Source organism: Pezoporus wallicus, unplaced genomic scaffold (assembly GCF_028554395.1).
Source record: "Pezoporus wallicus isolate ANWC-B61680 ecotype Strahan unplaced genomic scaffold, APGP_CSIRO_Pwel_v1 contig_5767, whole genome shotgun sequence".
Classification (NCBI taxonomy): domain Eukaryota; kingdom Metazoa; phylum Chordata; class Aves; order Psittaciformes; family Psittacidae; genus Pezoporus; species Pezoporus wallicus.
The window spans coordinates 3,096,647-3,116,374 of NW_026640599.1; the positions used below are offsets into that span (position 1 = coordinate 3,096,647).

General features: G+C 40.8%; 1 protein-coding gene and 1 long non-coding RNA gene across 4 annotated transcripts in view; one reads left to right on the top strand and one right to left on the bottom strand.

Moving 5' to 3' along the window:
• GPR143 (G protein-coupled receptor 143) overlaps positions 1-19,728 on the bottom strand; it is a 31,951-nt gene that overhangs the window by 11,994 nt on the left and 229 nt on the right. The window contains exons 1-8 of one of the 3 annotated variants that reach the window (XM_057419457.1): positions 18,656-19,694; positions 16,850-16,959; positions 13,820-13,914; positions 12,293-12,385; positions 11,701-11,810; positions 10,345-10,453; positions 7,704-7,821; positions 6,132-6,372 (exon numbers count right to left, since the gene is read on the bottom strand). In XM_057419457.1, the coding sequence (XP_057275440.1) occupies positions 6,132-6,372; positions 7,704-7,821; positions 10,345-10,453; positions 11,701-11,810; positions 12,293-12,385; positions 13,820-13,914; positions 16,850-16,959; positions 18,656-18,899 (1,120 nt within the window). In that variant the 5' untranslated portion in view covers positions 18,900-19,694. Of the gene's footprint in view, positions 1-5,711; positions 6,373-7,703; positions 7,822-10,344; positions 10,454-11,700; positions 11,811-12,292; positions 12,386-13,819; positions 13,915-16,849; positions 16,960-18,655; positions 19,695-19,728 lie in introns of those variants that run through there. The other 2 variants (XM_057419455.1, XM_057419454.1) reach the window with 2 other exon arrangements.
• On the top strand, positions 6,388-18,416 carry LOC130604710 (uncharacterized). Its single transcript, XR_008973506.1, has 3 exons — positions 6,388-6,529; positions 10,507-10,713; positions 18,082-18,416. It is a non-coding gene; the product is annotated as an uncharacterized LOC130604710 (long non-coding RNA).

A 19,728-nucleotide genomic window follows, 5' to 3' on the forward strand; every position in this document is an offset into this window, starting at 1 on the left:
GCTTTTCAAAGAGACAAATGTTCCCTACAGACATTTCACTATGAAAGTAACACAGACATGGGAGTAACACACCTACGTTACTTTCGCCACACTGTGCAGCTTTGGGCTTGTACACAGCCAAACTCCAGCTCTGACTCCACGGACTGGTTTTATATTAGTCCAACTTCCCAGATACATTATAGCTTTTTCTAAAACTAAGGGTGTTATACTAATCTGGGCATAAAAGGAACCTACTGTAATAAATAACAGATACCTTTTTCTGTTAGCTCTTTAACACAGTGTTGAATTTTCACCTCTCATTCTGCTTGTAAAAGGTACTTGAAAGACAAAAATGAGAAAAATGTAGGCTCAGCCACACAGTCTTGTAGAAGCAAATAGAACTAAGAACAAATTAGGGTCTATGGCATTATAAGTGATCACATTAACGAATCCTCCAATAAATACAATTGGCCTGGACCTGTCTTATCCTATACTAACTTGTTCAAACATATGTGATGTATGAGGCATTGAAGGAGCCCATCAGCTTTACTTTTTTGTTATCAGCTAATCACTTCACAAAATAATCACTCCTGCAAAACACTGAGAAGCCTGAACTAATTTACAGGGCTCTAAAAGCTCCCTAATCCTGGAGGCATTCAAACTGAGATTTAGAGCTAAGCTTTCTACCCCTGAGACATGTTTCTGTATTAGTCAGAAACACAAGCTTTTCTGTGTGTGGATGCCACCTTTGGGTCTCACAGATGTTTCCATTGCATAGTGTCTGACCCAATTCAGAGAGCCCTGTTGGCTCTGGCGGGCTCCATCAAGGAGGCCCAGACCCTCACCCTTCCAACCCTCACTCTAATGTTACCATTAAAAGCAGAACATCTTGTCAGGGCTTTCAATTACACAGCACACACAAAAACATACCCGTGCCTGCTGGTCCTTTCTGCAGATTGAGTCATGCAGGTCCACAGCCCAGCAGATCCTCACTGCACATGTTTAAACATACAGAGAAGCTGTAAGGGTAGGCTAGCTGGGAGCGCACAACAAACCATCACCATGGGGCTGTCAAAGGTCTAGGGATGGCTACAGTCCTTCTCTCTTTAGGTATGATGGTCTGATTTCTTCTCTAGGACTCTTTCAATCCTGTACAGTGTGAGAACACAGATGCTGGAGAAAGCTAAAAGGGCACCCAGCCTTGTGAGGTGTGTGGAAGAAAGTGCTTTAGTTTGCTTTGGGGTTTTGTTTTGCTGTAAACTCAAATGCTATTCAGTGAATTTTCTCAGCCTTTTGAAACTTTTACCTACAAATGCTCCAATGAGTTTAGCTCTCTGAATTCAGCCTTTCAAAAGCCCTGAATGCCTATGAGTTTGCTTAGAGAGATGCAGTGGGAGAACCAAATTTCCATACAGCTCACAGTGTATCCAAGGAAATATGAAAAACCCAGGAAAACAGATTCAGATGCATCCCTGGATTTGACTGTGCTCTCTATTTTTCTCTCAGTAGGACTGTATCTTCTTCAGCTGTCAGCTTCAATGTCCCTATAGATGCGCGTCTGCTTCTTAAATGATGAGTGAGCCAGCCATCATCTGGCTTGTTTCAAAATTACATTAACTACATGTGGTTTAGTGATTTACATTGGGGATTACTGTAAATTTGAGGAATCTGTGAAAATTAAGAAAATGTTAGAAGATCAGATAACTTTCTGTAATGAATACGCAAGGACAACTTCTGAATTACAAGTCCTGTTATACAGGGAGGAGGGGATATAGCATTTAGCATTTCACTTTCTGGCGTTGTCCATGTCTTTGGTCTGTAAGACCAGAGGAAGGGCTTAGTGAGAGGTGGAGTTCGGATTTTGGTATTCAGCCATATGGAGGACCTCATAAATGCAGAGCTTTGGTATGCAAGAAGTCTGCCTATTCAAGTGGTCTATTATGTTTCTGGTTTGCAATTAGCCTGAACATCTGGCCAAATAAAATGGTAATTAAATGTACAAGGCTGGCAGGTCAAACCCAGTTCTATATGCCCTCCTCCAGCAACAGAGAACAGCTAGGAGTGTATAAGAAAGTATTACAGGATATGAGAAGACGCTTACCCTGGAAGTTTTCATTTTACCTTTGAGGGCTTAAAAATAAGTTTTGGGGAATACAGAGAACACTTACAGTGTGTGGATGGATTTGATAAGCTGGCTGGGAGGAGTGGAGGGTGTTAAACAGAAGCAATTCTGCTGCATTGCCCTGTATGCATAGATGACCTTTTAATGAGATTCCTGTACAGCAATTTTATTTCACTGTGTGGATTCGACTACCTTTTTAAATTTTATTTTTTTTTAAATGTCAATAAATTCCAAAAGGCTTTGTTGCACTCTCACATGACCCAGCTATAAGAAGGTAAACTGACGATTTTTGTACTCTCAAAACAGCACTTTAGCCACATGTATTTTATTAATTAGGCAATACCTGACCTCATTCCCTGTTTAGTTCTTTGAGTCACACCTTGCTATTCCACAGAAACAGCTGCATTCCTGCTCATGAACTGACGAGCTATGTGACTGCGGAAGGGAGCCCTTCCCATAGGCAGCGTAAAATGAAGACCATAGATTCTGACTGCATCTATGAACTTCAGTATTGACAGGATCTCTCCCTTGTTAACCCAAGCCATGTTTGAAAGGCACCTTAGAAAATGAGTATTCATGCCAGATACAAGCACTTCCCACATTTACCAGAGCAGAGGCCAGCACACTCCTAGAAACACGTGTATTTGAAGTGATCATAGGCTGGAAATCCAGATGCTGGAATTGACATGCTATGAGGGCTATGCAGACACAAATTGTCATGAGAATGAAAACATGGATGTTTTTCTATGTGCTGATAAGAGCATAGTTCCTCTCAGTGGTGAGTGGATGACAAACTTCAGAGGACAGTGTTTAGGTCAGTGTTACAGAAGAGATGTGGGGCAGTCATGAGGCGTGAGGCAAGATCATGATGGGACAGGACGGACAGCCAAGAGAGTTCAGGGGAGATTGTGAGGGGAGAGCAGGGGCAGCAGTGAAGGGAGAGCACAGGCAGCGATGACAGAAGATCATGAGGGGAGAGAAGGGTCAGCCATGAGGGGAGATTATGGGGGGGAGAGGTGGTGCAGTCGTGTCATGAGGGGACAGGAAAGGCAGCCATGAGGGATGAGGGTAGATCATGATGGACAGGATGGACAGCCAAGAGAGTTCAGGGGAGATTGTGAGGTGAGAGCAGGGGCAGCCATGGGCTGTGAGGGGTGGCCATGAGGGGTAGGGGCATCATCTGTATTGTGTGGGGCCACTATGAAGGGGGGGATGAGGTGCATCTGTGGCTGGAGATCATCGGGCAGTCATGAGGGGATATCAGTTTGCCCTTAATGACATGGTTTAGTGGTGGGCTTGACAGTCCTACCGTAATGGTTGTGCTTTTTCCCAAGCTGGTTGATTCAACGATTCTACAGTGCACCCTTGCTGACACTTGGAGCACACCCTTAATTTCCCCCAAAAATGAAGGTGGCTGCAGCAGCCCAAGGCTGCCCCATGTGCAAGCAGCAAGCACAGGCAGCAGGGGCAATGGGGAGATGCACCTCAACAGCACACTAATGATGCAAGAGATGGGCAACCCTGGCATCTCTTGGAGAAGACAATGCTTTGCGTGAGCTGTTAAACAGTGAGGTAAGAAGAAGGTCTGTGCAGGGTGAAATTAAATGTGGTCGTGGCTACACATGAGCAGAATCAATTATCACCCCATTTTAAGCTGTGGAGGAATGCCTCATGTGCATCCACCAGAGACTGGGCACAGCAAGTAAGGAAACTCCTCACACCTACTTCTAAGTTAAAAAGCACTGTTGGTTTGCTCTACAGTGTCCCATATCACTTTCTCAGTGCATCAGAATTAGGTCAATTGTCTTTCTTAAGCTCTTAAGTGAGTCTTGATTTTTCCTGATGACATCCCAATGGACTACTAATACACAAACACATCACACACATCCCAAGGACAACTTAGAAGGAACAAGAACAAGAAAAGCAGGGGAGCAAAGCAGCGACCTTTCAAGAGGCTCTCCCAGCCACAGGAGTGCTCCAGTACCAGCAGCCACCAGGCACTGCTCAGGGACTGCTCCTAGCCCTGGGGCTGGGGCTGAGGCACCGTGTCTGTCCCTGTCCCATGTGTGCCCCGGAGCGGCCAAAGGAAGCTGGGATTAGTTGCTGAGCCCTCACAGGGCCTCTTGCCTGTCACCTCCCAAGTGCTTTTGTGCCACATGATTGTTCCTGTAAAGCCAGAGCCTGTTCACTTGGGTTCAGGGTTTTGTAGCTTGGCCCACACCCTAGCATCTGAAAAGGTTTACCAACAATTCCATCTCTGCCTTTTTCCTGCTCTTTCAAATGCAGTTGTGATGAGTATTGCACTGAAAATGTGGTCTCTGTTTCAAAAGGATGGATACAATCGGCTCCCAAGGCCCTGTGCTTTCTCTCCATACTTAGCTAGGAAACAAATGACTGTGAAAAGAAAGAATCTGGTGATCTGCCAGTATTTCTGACAGCTACAACAGCAATATAAAGCCATAAACCCACAAAGGTTTCTACTGCATTGTAATGATCTGCCTAAATAATTATCCGATCATTTTTTGTTGTATCAAAAGATCAGTTTAAAAGGCAATTTATATAAAACAGCAAATCAATATATTTTCTGTATAGTTTCTGCTGATCCTGCGTCTCAAACCATCCTGGGAGTCCCCTCAGTAACACAGCAGCTTAAACTTCCCGTATTATTGCACTAAACTTCCAGCTGTCTTTAACAAGATATTTATTTTACAATAGCTGGGACCAAACTGGGTTGGAAAAGAAAGGTGTAGACAGCCAGTGAAGTTCAGCCAAAGGGGGTGTGAACAGGGTTTTAAAAATAGGTTTTGTTTTATGCCCAGCCCTGGCCGCATGCTGAAGGAAAGGAGGGAGGCTACCTGGGCTCAAGGGGCTTCCACCATGCCATCAGTCAAACTGTATTGTAAACAACTTAAATGGTACTAATTTTACTTCTGACATGAAGTTACAAGCCTGTGGTAGACATGGCCATCATTTTTGTCTTAACTTTCAACCTATCTGGGGTATTGTTTGTATATAGGTACTTAGGGTGTTGCACCATAAAAGGGTGAAATCCTCTGAAAAGATGAGGAGAATGGATGTAGTATCTCTTTGTTCAGGAGATGAAAACATAAAACAGAGCACACCTCAGAGAAAGGACTATTGATTTGACTTACTCTGGTTTTTGATGAGCACTCAGATCATCTAGTGTTTCTTTGCAAATGTCTTAATACAGCTGCCCTTAACAATCATAATCCTGGTAGACAGGTTCATATAAAGATCAAATTGAATCCATATTACAGTCAGTTTGAAGGTTTATTTTTGCTTGAACCAGGAGTGAACTGGAACCGTTATTCTGGTGTGTTTATGGAGTCTAGGCTGGGCCTGATTTTATCTTTTTTTTTAAGCTGTTAGGTCCCTAGACAAAACCAAACTGAAAATTCCTATACACAAGCTAAATTAAGACTATGTAAGTGATATTCTACACAAACAGGAAATATCTGTGCTTATCTCAAAGGCTGATGTCACTAATGTTTTACCAGAGTGTCAAGGCTGGAAATATTGTCTCAGAAACCTCAGAGCTGTAATTTTTGGTGAGGAATTTAATGCTAAGCAAAGCAAGCAAGGCAAGAAATTTAAATCTCAGCATATTAATAGTCTATTTATTTAAACAAAAGACTCTTCTACCACATGGAAGTTACAAGAGAGATTAAAACAAAATGGATGAAAATCAATCATAAGTAACATTGATCTTTGCAGAGATACACTCCCGATGAAAAAGGATCAAGCCTTTATACCTGTTAACACATATCCTGTAAGGCAAATGAAAATATAAACCATAATATCTTGGCTGCTCACGCTCCCTCTTTCTCTCACATACAAGTTATAGGAAATGACATCAAGCCATTGGGCACAAACCTAATTCCAGAGCATGCAACAGTTTCACACAATGACATGGGAATGTCAGAAGTGGGATCCAGCTCTGTACTTATAAACTACCAGCCCTGGTAGATGGGAGAGCTCCTAGTTAATCTGTCATCACTGCTACTGTTACCTTCAGACATCATGCTTATAGCCTCATCGGTCTGTTGGCTCTCAGTCGCTGCTATCTTCTTTGAATCATGGATGTTGTTCTGGTAGTTCACTGGTGAGGGATAGGTATTTTCACCCACAGTGGATGAGGACATTGATTCCCAGGGTATTTCTCTTTTTCGCCATTTTAGGTCCACCTTCCATCCTGTCCAGCCATAGAATGCTAACGTGAAGAGGAAGCCTTGCATTGGATTAAGAACCGCCTAGGAAAGGAAGTTCAACAGGAGTTACACCAGCAAGGCTCCATTTTCAACTCCAGCAAAATACGATGACCCGTTGTTCTGATACGCTGAGGCCACCATAGCGACCAATAAGCACCAAATGGATTTCTAGCATTAATTTTAGCTGGTCAATCCCCTGGTGTGTTTTTAACTTTCCCCACAAGCTCTGGACATTTTTTATTCACAAAAGCAAATATTACATTTTTCACTAGAAGCCAAATCAAACACATGAAAGTAGACACTGGCATACTCAGTCAGGTTTTTTAAAATAGCAGGAATTGATCTGTCTGGAATTGCTGCAGACTCCTGAACCAGTGAAAATGTCCATCAAAGTGCGACAGAAAAACAGGGAGAGACACTGAAAAAGAAAATCCCAAGGGATTTCCCCAAAAATTGTCTCTGTTCCCAGTGCACTGGGATGCTTGGCAAGTAAACGGCTTGAGCTGTTACTGTTTTTCTCATGAGAAAAGAGCAAATTATTTTTACAGCCAATTTAAAAAATAGCTCAGTTCAGAGACCTGACCTCTTGCTCTCCAGGTGAGCAAGAGCAAGGACCCTGTCACATTGATGTGTTCTCTCCTTGTCAAAGGAGGAGGTTGTATCAAATCTGTTGCACTGCTTAACCCTTTAGGACAAAACTGCTCAGGGACTTAACTACACAAAGCATGTTCAGGCTTTGCAGGTATTCAATAGCTTCAGAATAAACTCTTTTGGAAAAGGAACCTGCAATATCGCGTCTCAAAAATCCCTTGTCAAATTTTCCAATAGGAGAAGAGAGGGTAGGGTAGAGTAAGAGGCTAGCATCTTACAGCTATTTTTTGGTTCACTGCTTTCAATATTTTTTATGTATTTGTCCCTAAATATCCAAACATCAAGATACAAGATGCAATTATTCTTTATGATAACAAAAACTTTGGTTACAAACAGATAATTACCAGAAAATGACTGTTTTACTGGAGAACCTTCAGGAATCGTGAGCAAAAATTTCACAGCTTGAGTTATGGCAGAGGTCAGCAAGGTTAAACTAGAAATCATTGTAATGTGTCTTAAAATGGGCAGGAATCACTCACAGAGAAAATGCATAGGCTAGTAAATGTGAGAAAAAGTTGGCTTTTGGTACATTTCTGGCAAAGTTCATACGTGAAAAGAGCTCACAGTGACTGCTCCTTCCTCTCTCTTACTCTCTGCCTTTCTTCCTTGATTTTCAGGGTGTTTATATCCCCCAGAATCATGAATCATCCACTAGGCGGGTGCTGTTCCACCAGTCCTAAAAAAGCGGTTTCTAAAACTAAGCAATGTCACAGCTGACCTACCATAATAATCCACGTGATCAGTGCAGCACTTCTGATGTTTTTCAGGGGATTTTCATTGATATCTGGCTGCATTTCAAGATAGAACAAAAGGCTCTCGTTGATGATATTGGATGACCAGCTATTGCAAGAGTAAAGAACAAGACAGTTATATATATATTTTTGTATATGTAAAATATGCTTTAACTTCAAATTATAAAAAATAGGGTCACTAATAAGGACAGTGAGATTTTTTTAAATATTAAGACTCAATCTGAAGGGACTAGTTGGTCTCTGAGATCATGATCAAAAACCAGACACTTACCTACTAGCCCAAGCATAGACAAAGAAACGAATATAGCAGCCAAACCCAACCAAAATAATAACTGAACCTGATCATTTGATCTTGCTGCAGAACAGTAAATTGTAGGACGAAATTGAGATGATAAACAACTGTGATCAATAATGGGAACATCATGAGTGCTGACTTCTTTTGCTTGTGTCTTAAAAGGGAAGTGTTCAAAGATAAGGAAACCAAATATATGCATGCTTGTTGTAAAAGGCTGCAGGAACTCTAGCTGAAGTTAGAATTTCAGGGCTAGAATACGACAGCTTTTAAAAATGTCTGTAAAAAAACTGTGAAGCAAAACAAAAGCTGACTTTAAAACCCTTGAAAATACCATCATATTTTTGGTAATTTGTAATCTAAGGAAGGATGAGCATAATCAAGCCTCACCCTGTGAAAGAAACTGAGGGTATTCTACACTAAATAAAGGTTATAGCAAATATCTGTAATTTCTTATGACTTCTAAACCAGCATTTTTTTATAGTTCTACTGCATCTTCAGAAAGTAAACCATCAGCACCCATGTTATACTTTCTGAAGGGGTTTATACATGTCCTTTGTGCAATTACGTTTTTATCACAGTGTAAAACCTCCTGTTCTCCCCTCCTAAATCTGCAGGCATGTCTTGTACCCCCTGTTGCCCTAACCTGCTGTCTTTGACTAACTCATTTCATATTTGACTTCTGGGATGGAAGGACATCTTAGCTTCTGGCATGGGACTGCCTCTGTCTTAACCTACAGTAAGCTTTGAGAGAGTTTTTACACTCTAAAGCTTATGTTTTACTGTGAGAACAAAATCCAAAACTAGAACTGTGACAATTTTTTTTTCATAGGAAACCCCAGAACGAGACATAATGGAAATAACAAATGTCCCCACTGTGTCCTTGGGGAACTGATCTTTTCTTTCATGTTTGCTCCAAGACGAGCAAGCTGGCCACCATTCCTTAGGTTGCAACACACTTCTGTGGTGCCTCTAGGCACTTTCTTTCCACAGCCCTGAAAGCCTGGTTAAATCTGTGCTCCTTGTTATTTCAGCAATTTCCAGAAAGCCATGCTGCAGGACCCTTTGTTGCTGTCTCCCTCTCTTTCTGGTTACCCCACACATCGTACTAGAAACCTCTCTTCCAAGCCAAGCAGACTCTGATATTCCCCAAGAAAAGTCAGTTGTTTCTCTCCAGAGCTCTCCAGTATACAGCAGCCAGGAGAAGTTAAAAAGGCAGTCTTTCTCCCTATTCATCCTTTTGAGGCAGTGTAACATGCATTAATGTCCCTGTGTATAAAGAAAGTTAAGTAGTTGTAGAGACTGTTCAGTTTGGCCAAGTTATTTCACTACTCCAGGACCATATAATTCCTCCCCCTGTTGCTTGTGATACCCACGTAGGCAGTAAACACTTCACAGCAGTGACTGCTTCTTCCTAGATCACTTCACAGATCTTTGTAGAGTAAACCACCACTCCTTCTGGTGCATCTATCGCTGTGAGATTGCAGTAAAACACATTTTCACAGTTTTGCTGTGTGCATCTAGAACCTCCAGTTCCAGTTACTACTCCAGAATCTTTCACACTGGATGGTGCAGTTGAAGCAGAGAAGTGGGGGCTATGGGATTGAAGCAGCACCCTCCCTCTTTCCCCAATTCCCTTGTTCCCTTACCTCCTCTCCTCCCTATCTTTTTCCCGTCCTACCCCAAAGCACTATTTTCATGATTGAAGATAGAACATTTAAAAAATATCAACAAAACCAAACAAACAAAAAACCAAACAATCAAAACTCATTAAATTATCAGAAATTTCACACACAATAAAATGGCGATTTCTGGCATATGACCTTGTGTTTCCAGTCAATATTCATTCTTTTTTTCACACACTTGGGATCTGCAGACCACATAGGTGACAGCATTATATAATCATAGTCAGGGCCATGAAGCCAGCCTTACAAGCTTATTTACTGTAGGTTTTCAGTGATGTGTTTGGTGTCCAGAAGCTCTGAGAAATCTTGCGTACAGAAAGCTGTCAATCAGCCCACAATGCTGGGTAGCTGCTGTTCCAGGCAGCTTTAGTCTATGCCCAACCTTTTTTTTGGCTATTGTTTCTTGGGGTTATTATCTTCCTGCTGGTTAAACATTTTTATCATTTCCGTGCAGCCTTCTGATGCTACATGAGTGATTCAGCTACTTTGTGAACTGGATTAGAACTACTTCTGGAGACACCTTCCCTTTCAGGCACAAATTAAAACAAATGAAGCAACCCATCAGACTATTCTTATCCCTGATCCACTTTAGCTGGAAAAAAGGCAGTTTAAAACAATATAATGCACCTCTTACCAAATAACGAATACCAGCATAATTTTGAAGAAGCGGATCTGGATCTCTGTCCCCAGACGTCTTTCATTCTCTGTGTAAATCCCTTGTCTCCCTTTCAGTAAGGAGGCAACTGGAAAGTATACAATCACGTTCATTAATATACATGTATCTTGTTAGTTATAGGCACAAGGATCCAGAAGATAGATGTCTATAAAGAAGAAACAAAGGAATGGATGGATTTGTCTCCAGCAGCAGTTCAGAAGCTGGAAGGACCATCATCAAGGAATCTCAAAAGTACATCCATTATGGATTCCTAAAATGAGTGATATCCCACTAGATCACTAGATGTTTTTTCTTTTCTCAATCCCACTGAAAACAGAAAATAGTATGGTCAGCACACTTTCGTTTTATAACAGAAGGCAGTGCTTACAACTTCTATATAACGTGATATATCTATTATGTGATGTTTAGAGTAAAATAAAATACATTCTATCCTATTACACACATTACATTTCATTGAGTAATTGATATAGCATTGGCTATACCTCTAAAACTTCAAGGAGTAATGTCAGCAAAATAGACAGTTAAGCTACATGCTGTTCAGATATCACGAGGAATATATATATGCACAAACACAAATATTCTCAGTGTGCATTTTCCCAAAAAGAGCAATTTTTTTATAGAAACAACTTTTTAAAGGAACAACTGTTCCTTTGAAAATTAGTATTACTGAGGGACACAGGATGCATGGGATGAAGACTGAACTGAGAACGCAAGGTCTTCTGTTGCTGTTTTATGTATTCAATGCATAGATAAGTACGAATTCAGGTACTGCAAACATCTAACATGGGTCATATTACATGCAAAGAATGCACTGAATCTGTGGCTCTTTTCAGGCTGATTTCTTCAAAGCACTGGATAATAAATTAAATGGGAACGTCAAGATTCCATCTGAGTTGTGTACAATTCCCATTTGTTTCATCATCTCGGAATCAAAAGTGATAAAATTCTGATCATATTTTATTTATTTATTTTTAGCTCCAGGGCTGCTAAGAAGTAGAAGTTAAGCATCCACTATACACTGCTTCCAATACTTTAAATCAAGAGTAATTTCGTAACATAAAAACACCTTTGACAATCTGCAGTAAAGGTTTTTAGGAGCATAGCTTAGGTATGTCATCAGAGTGTCTCTAGGGCTAATTTTCCATCAAGATGGTATCTTCGTTTCAATAGGTAACTCCTTCCCACCCTTTGCTGTATCTTCATGAGTTAATGAGGAGCTGTCCCACATCACTGAATACACACACATGACTCTTTACAGTACTGTTATGTTGCTAAGTAACACATTCTGATTGATGCTGGCCATTAGGAACATACCTGCTGATACTGTCCTCCTGAACAGGATTGGGTTGACCACCAGCACTAGCAGGAGTGGGGCGTAGGTTGTGATGTAGTGTGGGATTGCATGCTCCAAGCCATTTTCACAGCTGAGAAAAATTATTAACAGCTTATGTGTATTTTTTCCCCACAGCTGACAGTTCTGGCTATTCTATGTTACCTTTAACTTAAAAAAATAAAAGGAATGAAGCAAACAGGTGCTAAGCTTTTAAATCACAGACCTTTACCACCAGTTCACATGCAACCCAAAGTTGATTTTTAACATGCAGTATCTGTGCATTTTTCTCAAACTTAAAGGAACAAATGCAAAACTAAAACCAGGACTGGGAGAAGAGTGGCTCTTAGCAGAAGGTGTATCACAGCCCTGTAGCATGCCCAAGTGCCTATATTGCCTGGCATATACCCTAAAACTCAGGCAGGTATTTCTAGAATACTCACTGGTTCAGTGGAACACTTTTCAAAGATCAAAAAAGCCCAACATTTGGACATCTGTCTCTAAAGATGACCAAAAGACAGTCAGATGACCAGTTAGTGCTACGATTTTTCAGTCTGTTCCCAGAGCCCTGCTTACCTGGAGAGAGAAGGGTAGTAAAGCAGTGTAATTCCCTCCACACAGAGCATCACCGCGAGGCCCCATGTCATCATGTGGTACAGCACAATTGTACTGCAGGCAACAAATAGGACAGGCATAATTAAAGGTACCAAACCTTACACTTTCCACATGGCAACATAAAAATAGTACACTCACTGAAACAGAGCTTTACAGCTGTGAAAGGGTGCAGGACAACATTAGCAGTACATTAAACTGAGAAAAGCAGGTGGGGCTGGGGGTCCCTTCAGCAACAGGATAAGCCAAAGTGGTTGTTCAGGCTTGAACACAGAAGTCCCACATTCTCCAACCCTTATCCCCAAATCTCCATAAGGAACCCCTGCATCCTTTGTTTCTCCTGCAGAGAGCAAAGTAGGGGATTAAAACTGAAGAGTGAAGCTAAAAAGTCAAATAAACCACTCTTCTGTAACCTGCAGAGAATTATGTTTAACTTTCCAAGTTAGATATTGCTCCCATCTTACGGAGATTCAGATCTATGTGTTAGAAAGTTTTTGTTTACTCTGATCACAGAATTGCATAATGGTTTGGGCTGGAAGGGTCCTTAAAGAGCATCTAGTTCTAAACCCCCTGCCACAGGCAGGGTCACCTTTCAGTAGACCAGGTTGCTCAAAGCCCTGTCCAATCAGGCCTTGAACACAATCAAGCCCAAATAGAGATTTTTGGTTAACAGGTGTGGGGGAAGAAGGTGTGTCCCAGCTGTTTCAGACTAGAACTGTGTGACTTCACAAAATCAGGTTTATTCTCCACAGGCTGAAGTTAATTCAAAAATCCCCATTTTGATAACATCTGCCAGAAAAACCATGTCTCCAACACCTGATTGCTCAGTACTATCCGGGAACAGAGTCACGTAATTCCATGTTTAGCAGTAGCAACTGAAGGTCATTTTGCCCTTCTAACAGCCAGCTTAGAAACACCTTATATTTTCTGTCCAGCATGGTACTTTCCAAAGGGTTTAGGTTCTTCTGTTACAAGCATTGCAGAAAAATAAATAATAAATATGTAAAATTCCTCTTTAAAACTTTACAAATGTGACCAGAAGTGTAATAATGACGGTATTGAGAAGGAGATAAGATAGAAAATTGGAGGAATGAACTGTATGAAATTCAACATCTCCCTACACACACTTTTATTTTCAGGTTAACACTTTTTTTTTTTTCTTGCAAGAATCAATTTTAAGTACAGAGTAGGGACAGAAATAGCTATCTTGCTGCAATAAAGTTTATAGAGTCCAATCCGCTCCCTGTTTTTCCAAAGGTTGAATGAACTCAACTACATTTAAATTCCAGTTAGACGTAAACAAATCAGTATCTGATCATTGCCTTGGCAATTTCAGCATTTAGCACACCACTCATCTATTTCTCCACCTGGTAACCATATGAACATCAGTTAATTGTACAAGCCTCGCTTACACACTTAGATAACTGCAGACAAACATGGATATACATTGCTGGAAGGAAATCAACAAATTCAGAGCTTTAACGCTGGTACCTCAGTCCTGCTGATCTTCTTACCACCAGATAAGAATCAACAGCATAGCAAAACAACCACCAGAAGCCAGCACTATATAATAGCTGGATCCACATCTGCAGGGGAAAAAAGTGCCAAATGTCATAGCTGCTTCTCAAGGACCACCTGGGACAGGGGAGGGATTCAAACCTTTAGCCTGGTGATTTGTTCTTTAAGAATGCATTTTCCAGCTAAAATTATAAAGTATGAAATCTTACTCAAAATCACAGGAACAGCATGACTACAGCCAATGGGTCAAGTCACAGGCTAATTGAAAAGCATTTGCTTTCACAGCTTTTTCTGTTGTTTAGAAGACCTGTTATTTACCTCTCCAGTGCTAACCTTCACTGTTGTGAGTGAAGCCCAAAGAAATTTATAGTGAGGAATTTTAGGTTAAAATTTTAGTAGTTTCTCAGTAACTGAAGCATAAGAAGATCACTGAGGTCAGTCATCACCACAGTGTGCATATATATTGTGAGTTCTGCATGTGATGGGCATATTCCTCATGTACAAGATACCAATTCAGGGAATGATTATTAAGAAAAAAAAGGTCATTAACAAAAATACCACTCACCTTCTGGAAAAATTACCCATACTGAACTCCCTGACTGATTTCTTCAATAAAAATCCAAAGGGTACAGGTTCAAGTCAAGTTAAATTCCACAGCGGTCATAAGCTGACCCTAGGCATTTTTCCCATGGTCTATATAAAGGACCTTGCTTTGCCACTGTTTATCAATGCCAAATTTCTTCCAATAAGAGCTGGCTCTTTGTAATAATCTGGAACTATTTTAATATTCAGGTTACCTTCCCTCCAAACTCTCTTTCAGTTCTTATCTGGACATCCTTTAGCACAGCTCCATAGTAGGATTATTTTACAGCTCGAAACCAACATACTTGTTACTGAGCCAAACCACAACGAATATAGATCTACCATTCCTTCCTCCAAAGACTAATCAAGCTGGGGAATATTTCCTTTCACCATGGGTGTAGACCCTTCCTCTAGACATTTGCAGCACAAATCAGCCAGTATTTAATTCAAACACCATGATATTTTCCTAGTGCACAGGGGTCAGAAAATAAAATTCCTGTTTCTTTCTAATGCACTTTACCCATAGCACTCAGCATGTAACTTCCCCTGCATGTATTTGCTGCAGTTGAAAAATGCACAATTTACTATACACTTACACACAAAAATAAACTGTGGGGTATTTCCACCCATAAAATCCAACATAGACAAGAATGCCTCCAAAAATAATATAAACCAGATGCACTAACCCCCCCCCAAAAATCTTCATACGCTATCTCACTTTTTAGCAAAATGACACATTTTGCTACAGTGCCTGAGATGGTACCCCTCTGCAAACCAGACGATGTTATTCAAAGGAGATGCCTAAAGGCCTCCCTATTTGGAGTCTGTATTGGCTTATGGTTAAATGAAATAAAACAATAGTACTAAAAGAAAAATAAAATAGAAACAGAAACATTTTACTAACTCAGAAGAGAATATGTATGGGGAAGTGAGTAGAAGGAGGGTTATTCTTCATTCCAATAAAATTAAATCTAAATTTAGCAAATTACAGTACTTTGCTGGAGCCCAAGGAAAGGGAAATAAAAGCTGTGGTAGTCTGCTGTGCTGCTCACCATATACTCTGAGATAAAAATGACAAGTGAATAGTCTGCATGCAGTATCTTTATCACTATTTAAAAATACTACTTTTTGTGTTAAGGGCCAGAAACTGAAATTTAAGACATAGGCAAACATGAGTTTTCAGTAGGATATTCTTGTTACAAGGTGTTGATGATACTGGTTTTCTCTTCCTCAAAGGAAAAAACATCCATTTGTATCTAATAAGCAAAACTTAAACATGTATGATGGAGCTGAGAATTGATAGATACAGCTGATAATTAATTCTATGGAAAAACACTGTCATGTCTAAATTGTTATTATATAGGCATATAAGGTACAGTCAATTCAATTTGGCACACACTGTTTTATTTTAAAACTAACGGGGCAAAACAATTTTGTTTACATGCAGCATATCATCTTCTACATTGTAAACTTTGGATTGTAAAGCTATTACTGCTCATGCATGAATTCATTGGGCACTGTAAGTTCCTATTGATTTTATGTTAAGTGATAACCCGTCTTAATTGTCATTCTCCATTTTTGGTATAACATGGCCTTTTTCTTGTACAGTAAACTCAAATTATATGTCTTTGACTGTACTGTGACTGTAATATTTGAAATTGAGTTTCAATCTGCACTTTTGCAGATTTACATTTTCTTATTCCTGTGTTTTTAATCCAGAAGATACTTAATTATACTTGGCCAGATGTGGTCAATGAATGTCCATATTAGCAGCAATCTGAACTGTAATGCTACATGGCAGGGACAGACCTTCTGCCAACAGCTTTGCATCTTTGGGTATATTCATCCTTCAGTCCCTCTGTGTCTAAAACAGATACTCCTGCTGCAAAAGCTAATTTGAGCTACCCAAGTTGCTGGCTTCAGTTGGTCCCTGCTGCCACCATGCAGGCTATAATTTCTACTGGAGAAGGTGGGCAGATAGATACCTTCATGCTATGTAGCTGCTGGGACATTGGTGATGCTGTGCCAGCACAAACCAAACCAGTGGCTTCACAGCCCATTTGGGAATACCCATACCCTATGCCTCCATAGCCCTGACTTTGTTACAGGTGTGTCCTCCACTATCCTAGTATTCCTGTGACAAGTGAGTACTACAAAAAGCTTGGGACCGGTGTGACTGATGCTGCCCTGTGTCCTCACGTGCACTGTGTGGCACCTAGCATCCTGCCTGCCCTGATCCAGGCTTTTGAAAGGAGGCATGACCACACTTGCAGGGGTGTGGCAGAGGCTGAAACTATCATATCCAGGCTCTGACTCACAGCCAAATTTCCTTGCATATGCAGTGGTGTGCCTTTCAGACTTCCCACGTGGAGAAACTGTCAACCTGGAACAGGAAGAAGGGGAGACGATCTCTTTACCTACCGCACTCCCCACGCAGAAAACAGAAGGCCACACGCTGGTCCCGTTCACCACAGAAATGTTAGCTATGAAACCTGGGAAGCCTAGCCATACACTTGATCTGAAGATCATACCTGAAGAAAAAAATGTATTAATGCTTTGAGTCTGCTGGCATGATTTCAGTCACATGCTTCTCCCCTGCCACATATTTCACATCACAGCCCAGATTTTATGTGTCCAAAGGAAGGCTATGGCTGCAGAGGGACAAAGCAGGAACGACTGCACTATTTAAACACTAGTGTAATTGCTCAGGGAAAGTAGACCCGAGAGTCTGAAGCTGATGGGACTTGAAATGTTATGTAGATTAAAATCCCACTTACTTAAAGATACTGTCACACACTTCCCTAAAATAAATTGGGTGTCATTTAACTGATTGACATACAGCAGAAGCTAACTACAATTTTACCAGCACAGTCATATACTAATGTTTATTTCTCTGTAAGTCCTCGTTGCAGAAAAGAGTTATTGACCACTTTTCACTGTCTTCACTTGTACAATCAGCTTTCTTCCTCTCTGTCACAGGACTGAATAAAGAGGGTATTGGTACTGCATGGGAACAATACACTTTAAAAAAAAAAAAAAAACAAACTTAAGAGTTTGTTCGTGAGATTTTCTGGGTTTGCTTGAAATAGGCATTGAAGCACCAACATATAGCAGAACAAAGCCACCAAGCTTCCCACTAGGAGGGAACGGTTTCTGACCCACCAAAATGAGTTTAATTCAAACACAGTGATGGACAAATAGTTATAGTTTGCCAGTGAAAGGGAAAGGGAGAAAATAACTTTATCTGTTGCTGTCCTCATCTAACTGAAAGGACCTTTTCCAGGTGAATGCACATGTTTTTCCCATATTTTCCTTTTTTTATTTCCCCCTTTATGATTTGTTTTAATATTAGTACTTACTATGTACCATGAGAGAACCTGGCTAGGTATAAAAGGGGAAAAGACCTGAAATTCCACTCCCTTCCCAGGCAGCAAGAGAGACTTACAAAACAGCACTACTTCTCTTACCTAATGTAAGGGGGGAAAAAAATGTTAATTGTAGAAACAAACTCATCCTGTCTTTTCGTAGCATGTGTCATGGTAATTTATACCTAATTTGGCAGTAAATGCCATAGACTGACAGGACATTTAGACACATTAGTTTCATTTTGACTCATTAATTTTGTTTTATTCTCTGTTGTTTTATTCCTCCAGCCTATCAGCCACAGGGCCGACAGCAGGCTGTCCTTGATAAGGGAGCTCTGCTTGCGTTTCAAAAGCCTGTGTCCAGCATGATCTGTGTACAGCTGCAATTCAAACTCATTTGCTGTCAATGTGATGTGCCCAGAGAAGTGGCTGGCATGCAAACAAGACGGCAAACTCTTTCTGAGACGATTTAAAGACATATAGGAAGTGTTCTTCAAATGTCCTATAGATTGGCTAAGTGTTTGATGTCAGCTTTAGTTTTGAATGTGCTGCCTCTCCTCTACTTTTATGCCGTACTCTGAGAACCTGCCATTGTTTTTAATTTTAATATGTTTTAAAGCAGATTTTGGTGTAGATTTGTCAAGAGCTTTTACCTCTAAAATATAACTACCAAACAAGATCTTTCTCCCCCCAAGGCCAATCACCTACTGCTCTCACTTGGCCCAAATCTGCCTGTGAATACATGCAGCATGTTTCCCTCAGAAATCTCTACTGTTCACTCACCATCTTCATTTGGTTGTGGTACCTCAGAGCAACAAGAGCCTGCTACAGAAAGGGTAAGGGACATCAAGCTGGCACTTACCTAAGCTACCAAGGATGTCACAAATGGAGATAAGGAGAAGGATGGTGGAAGAGGAGGAGGCTTTGGGCATCTTCCGTGGGCTCTGTCCCTTCTTCGGCAGAAGCTGCAGGACGGTCAGTAGCAGACTGATGGAGGAGCTGCCAATGCAAACTCCACAGAAGACTTCAGGCTGGAAGTTCATCACTAGCTGTGTAGCTGCATCCTGGTTCGGGCAGCAGTAGGTTTCTAACCTGGGAGAAGCCATGAAGCGTCCGGCTGGTGGAGGGTCCCCACGAGCAGAAGAAAATGCTGTTGCTTCCCCAAAGCAGCGTTCACTTTTTCTTCACCCTCCCCATTAGTCCTTGGTGGTGAGAATCACGCGATTGACGGATCATGTGCTGCTGCTGCTGGAAGTAAATCCCCTAGAGCGGCCTTTCTCAGCCTCTCCTAGCAAGGAGATCAGATTCAAACAAGAAAACACAGTGTAATCTGAATCATGCCCCATGCTTGCTCAGAGTCGTTGGCAGCAGTTCACTCACATATTTCTGCTTGCATAGTATGTGATACAGGAACTTAAACTCTTCAGAACATTGAAGGTAGTTTAAAATAAATAAGGATGCAGATACCAAAGGAGAAACATTACATTTTAATTGTGTTTCTCTTTATCCCCATCCCACACAGCACCCTTTAATTACTGAAAATTAATTGAAAAGGTGAGTCCAGACACAAGCAGTCCCAGCCTTTATACGAAGGAGCAGGGCTGTACTTCCACACCCTAAACCCAAATCTCAGTTTTAGTGATCCAACCCACCCATCTTCTTAATTAAAATTAGAAACATGATATCCTATCACTGTAGAAAGAGATTACATTTAAGAAGATAATATTAACCTCATCCTATTTAAACCACAAGCACAAAAATTCTTTTCTTTAGTCTGCACTGTCTGCATTGGATCAGCTTGACATGGAAAACACCAGAACGTTTGACTTCTCAAGAATTTTTTTATTTTTAAATTTGGTAAGGGTTTAATATGAAAACAGGACTTGTAATGTTTGATTTTACTTTATAAGCTAAACAGTATCTTGTAAGTCACGG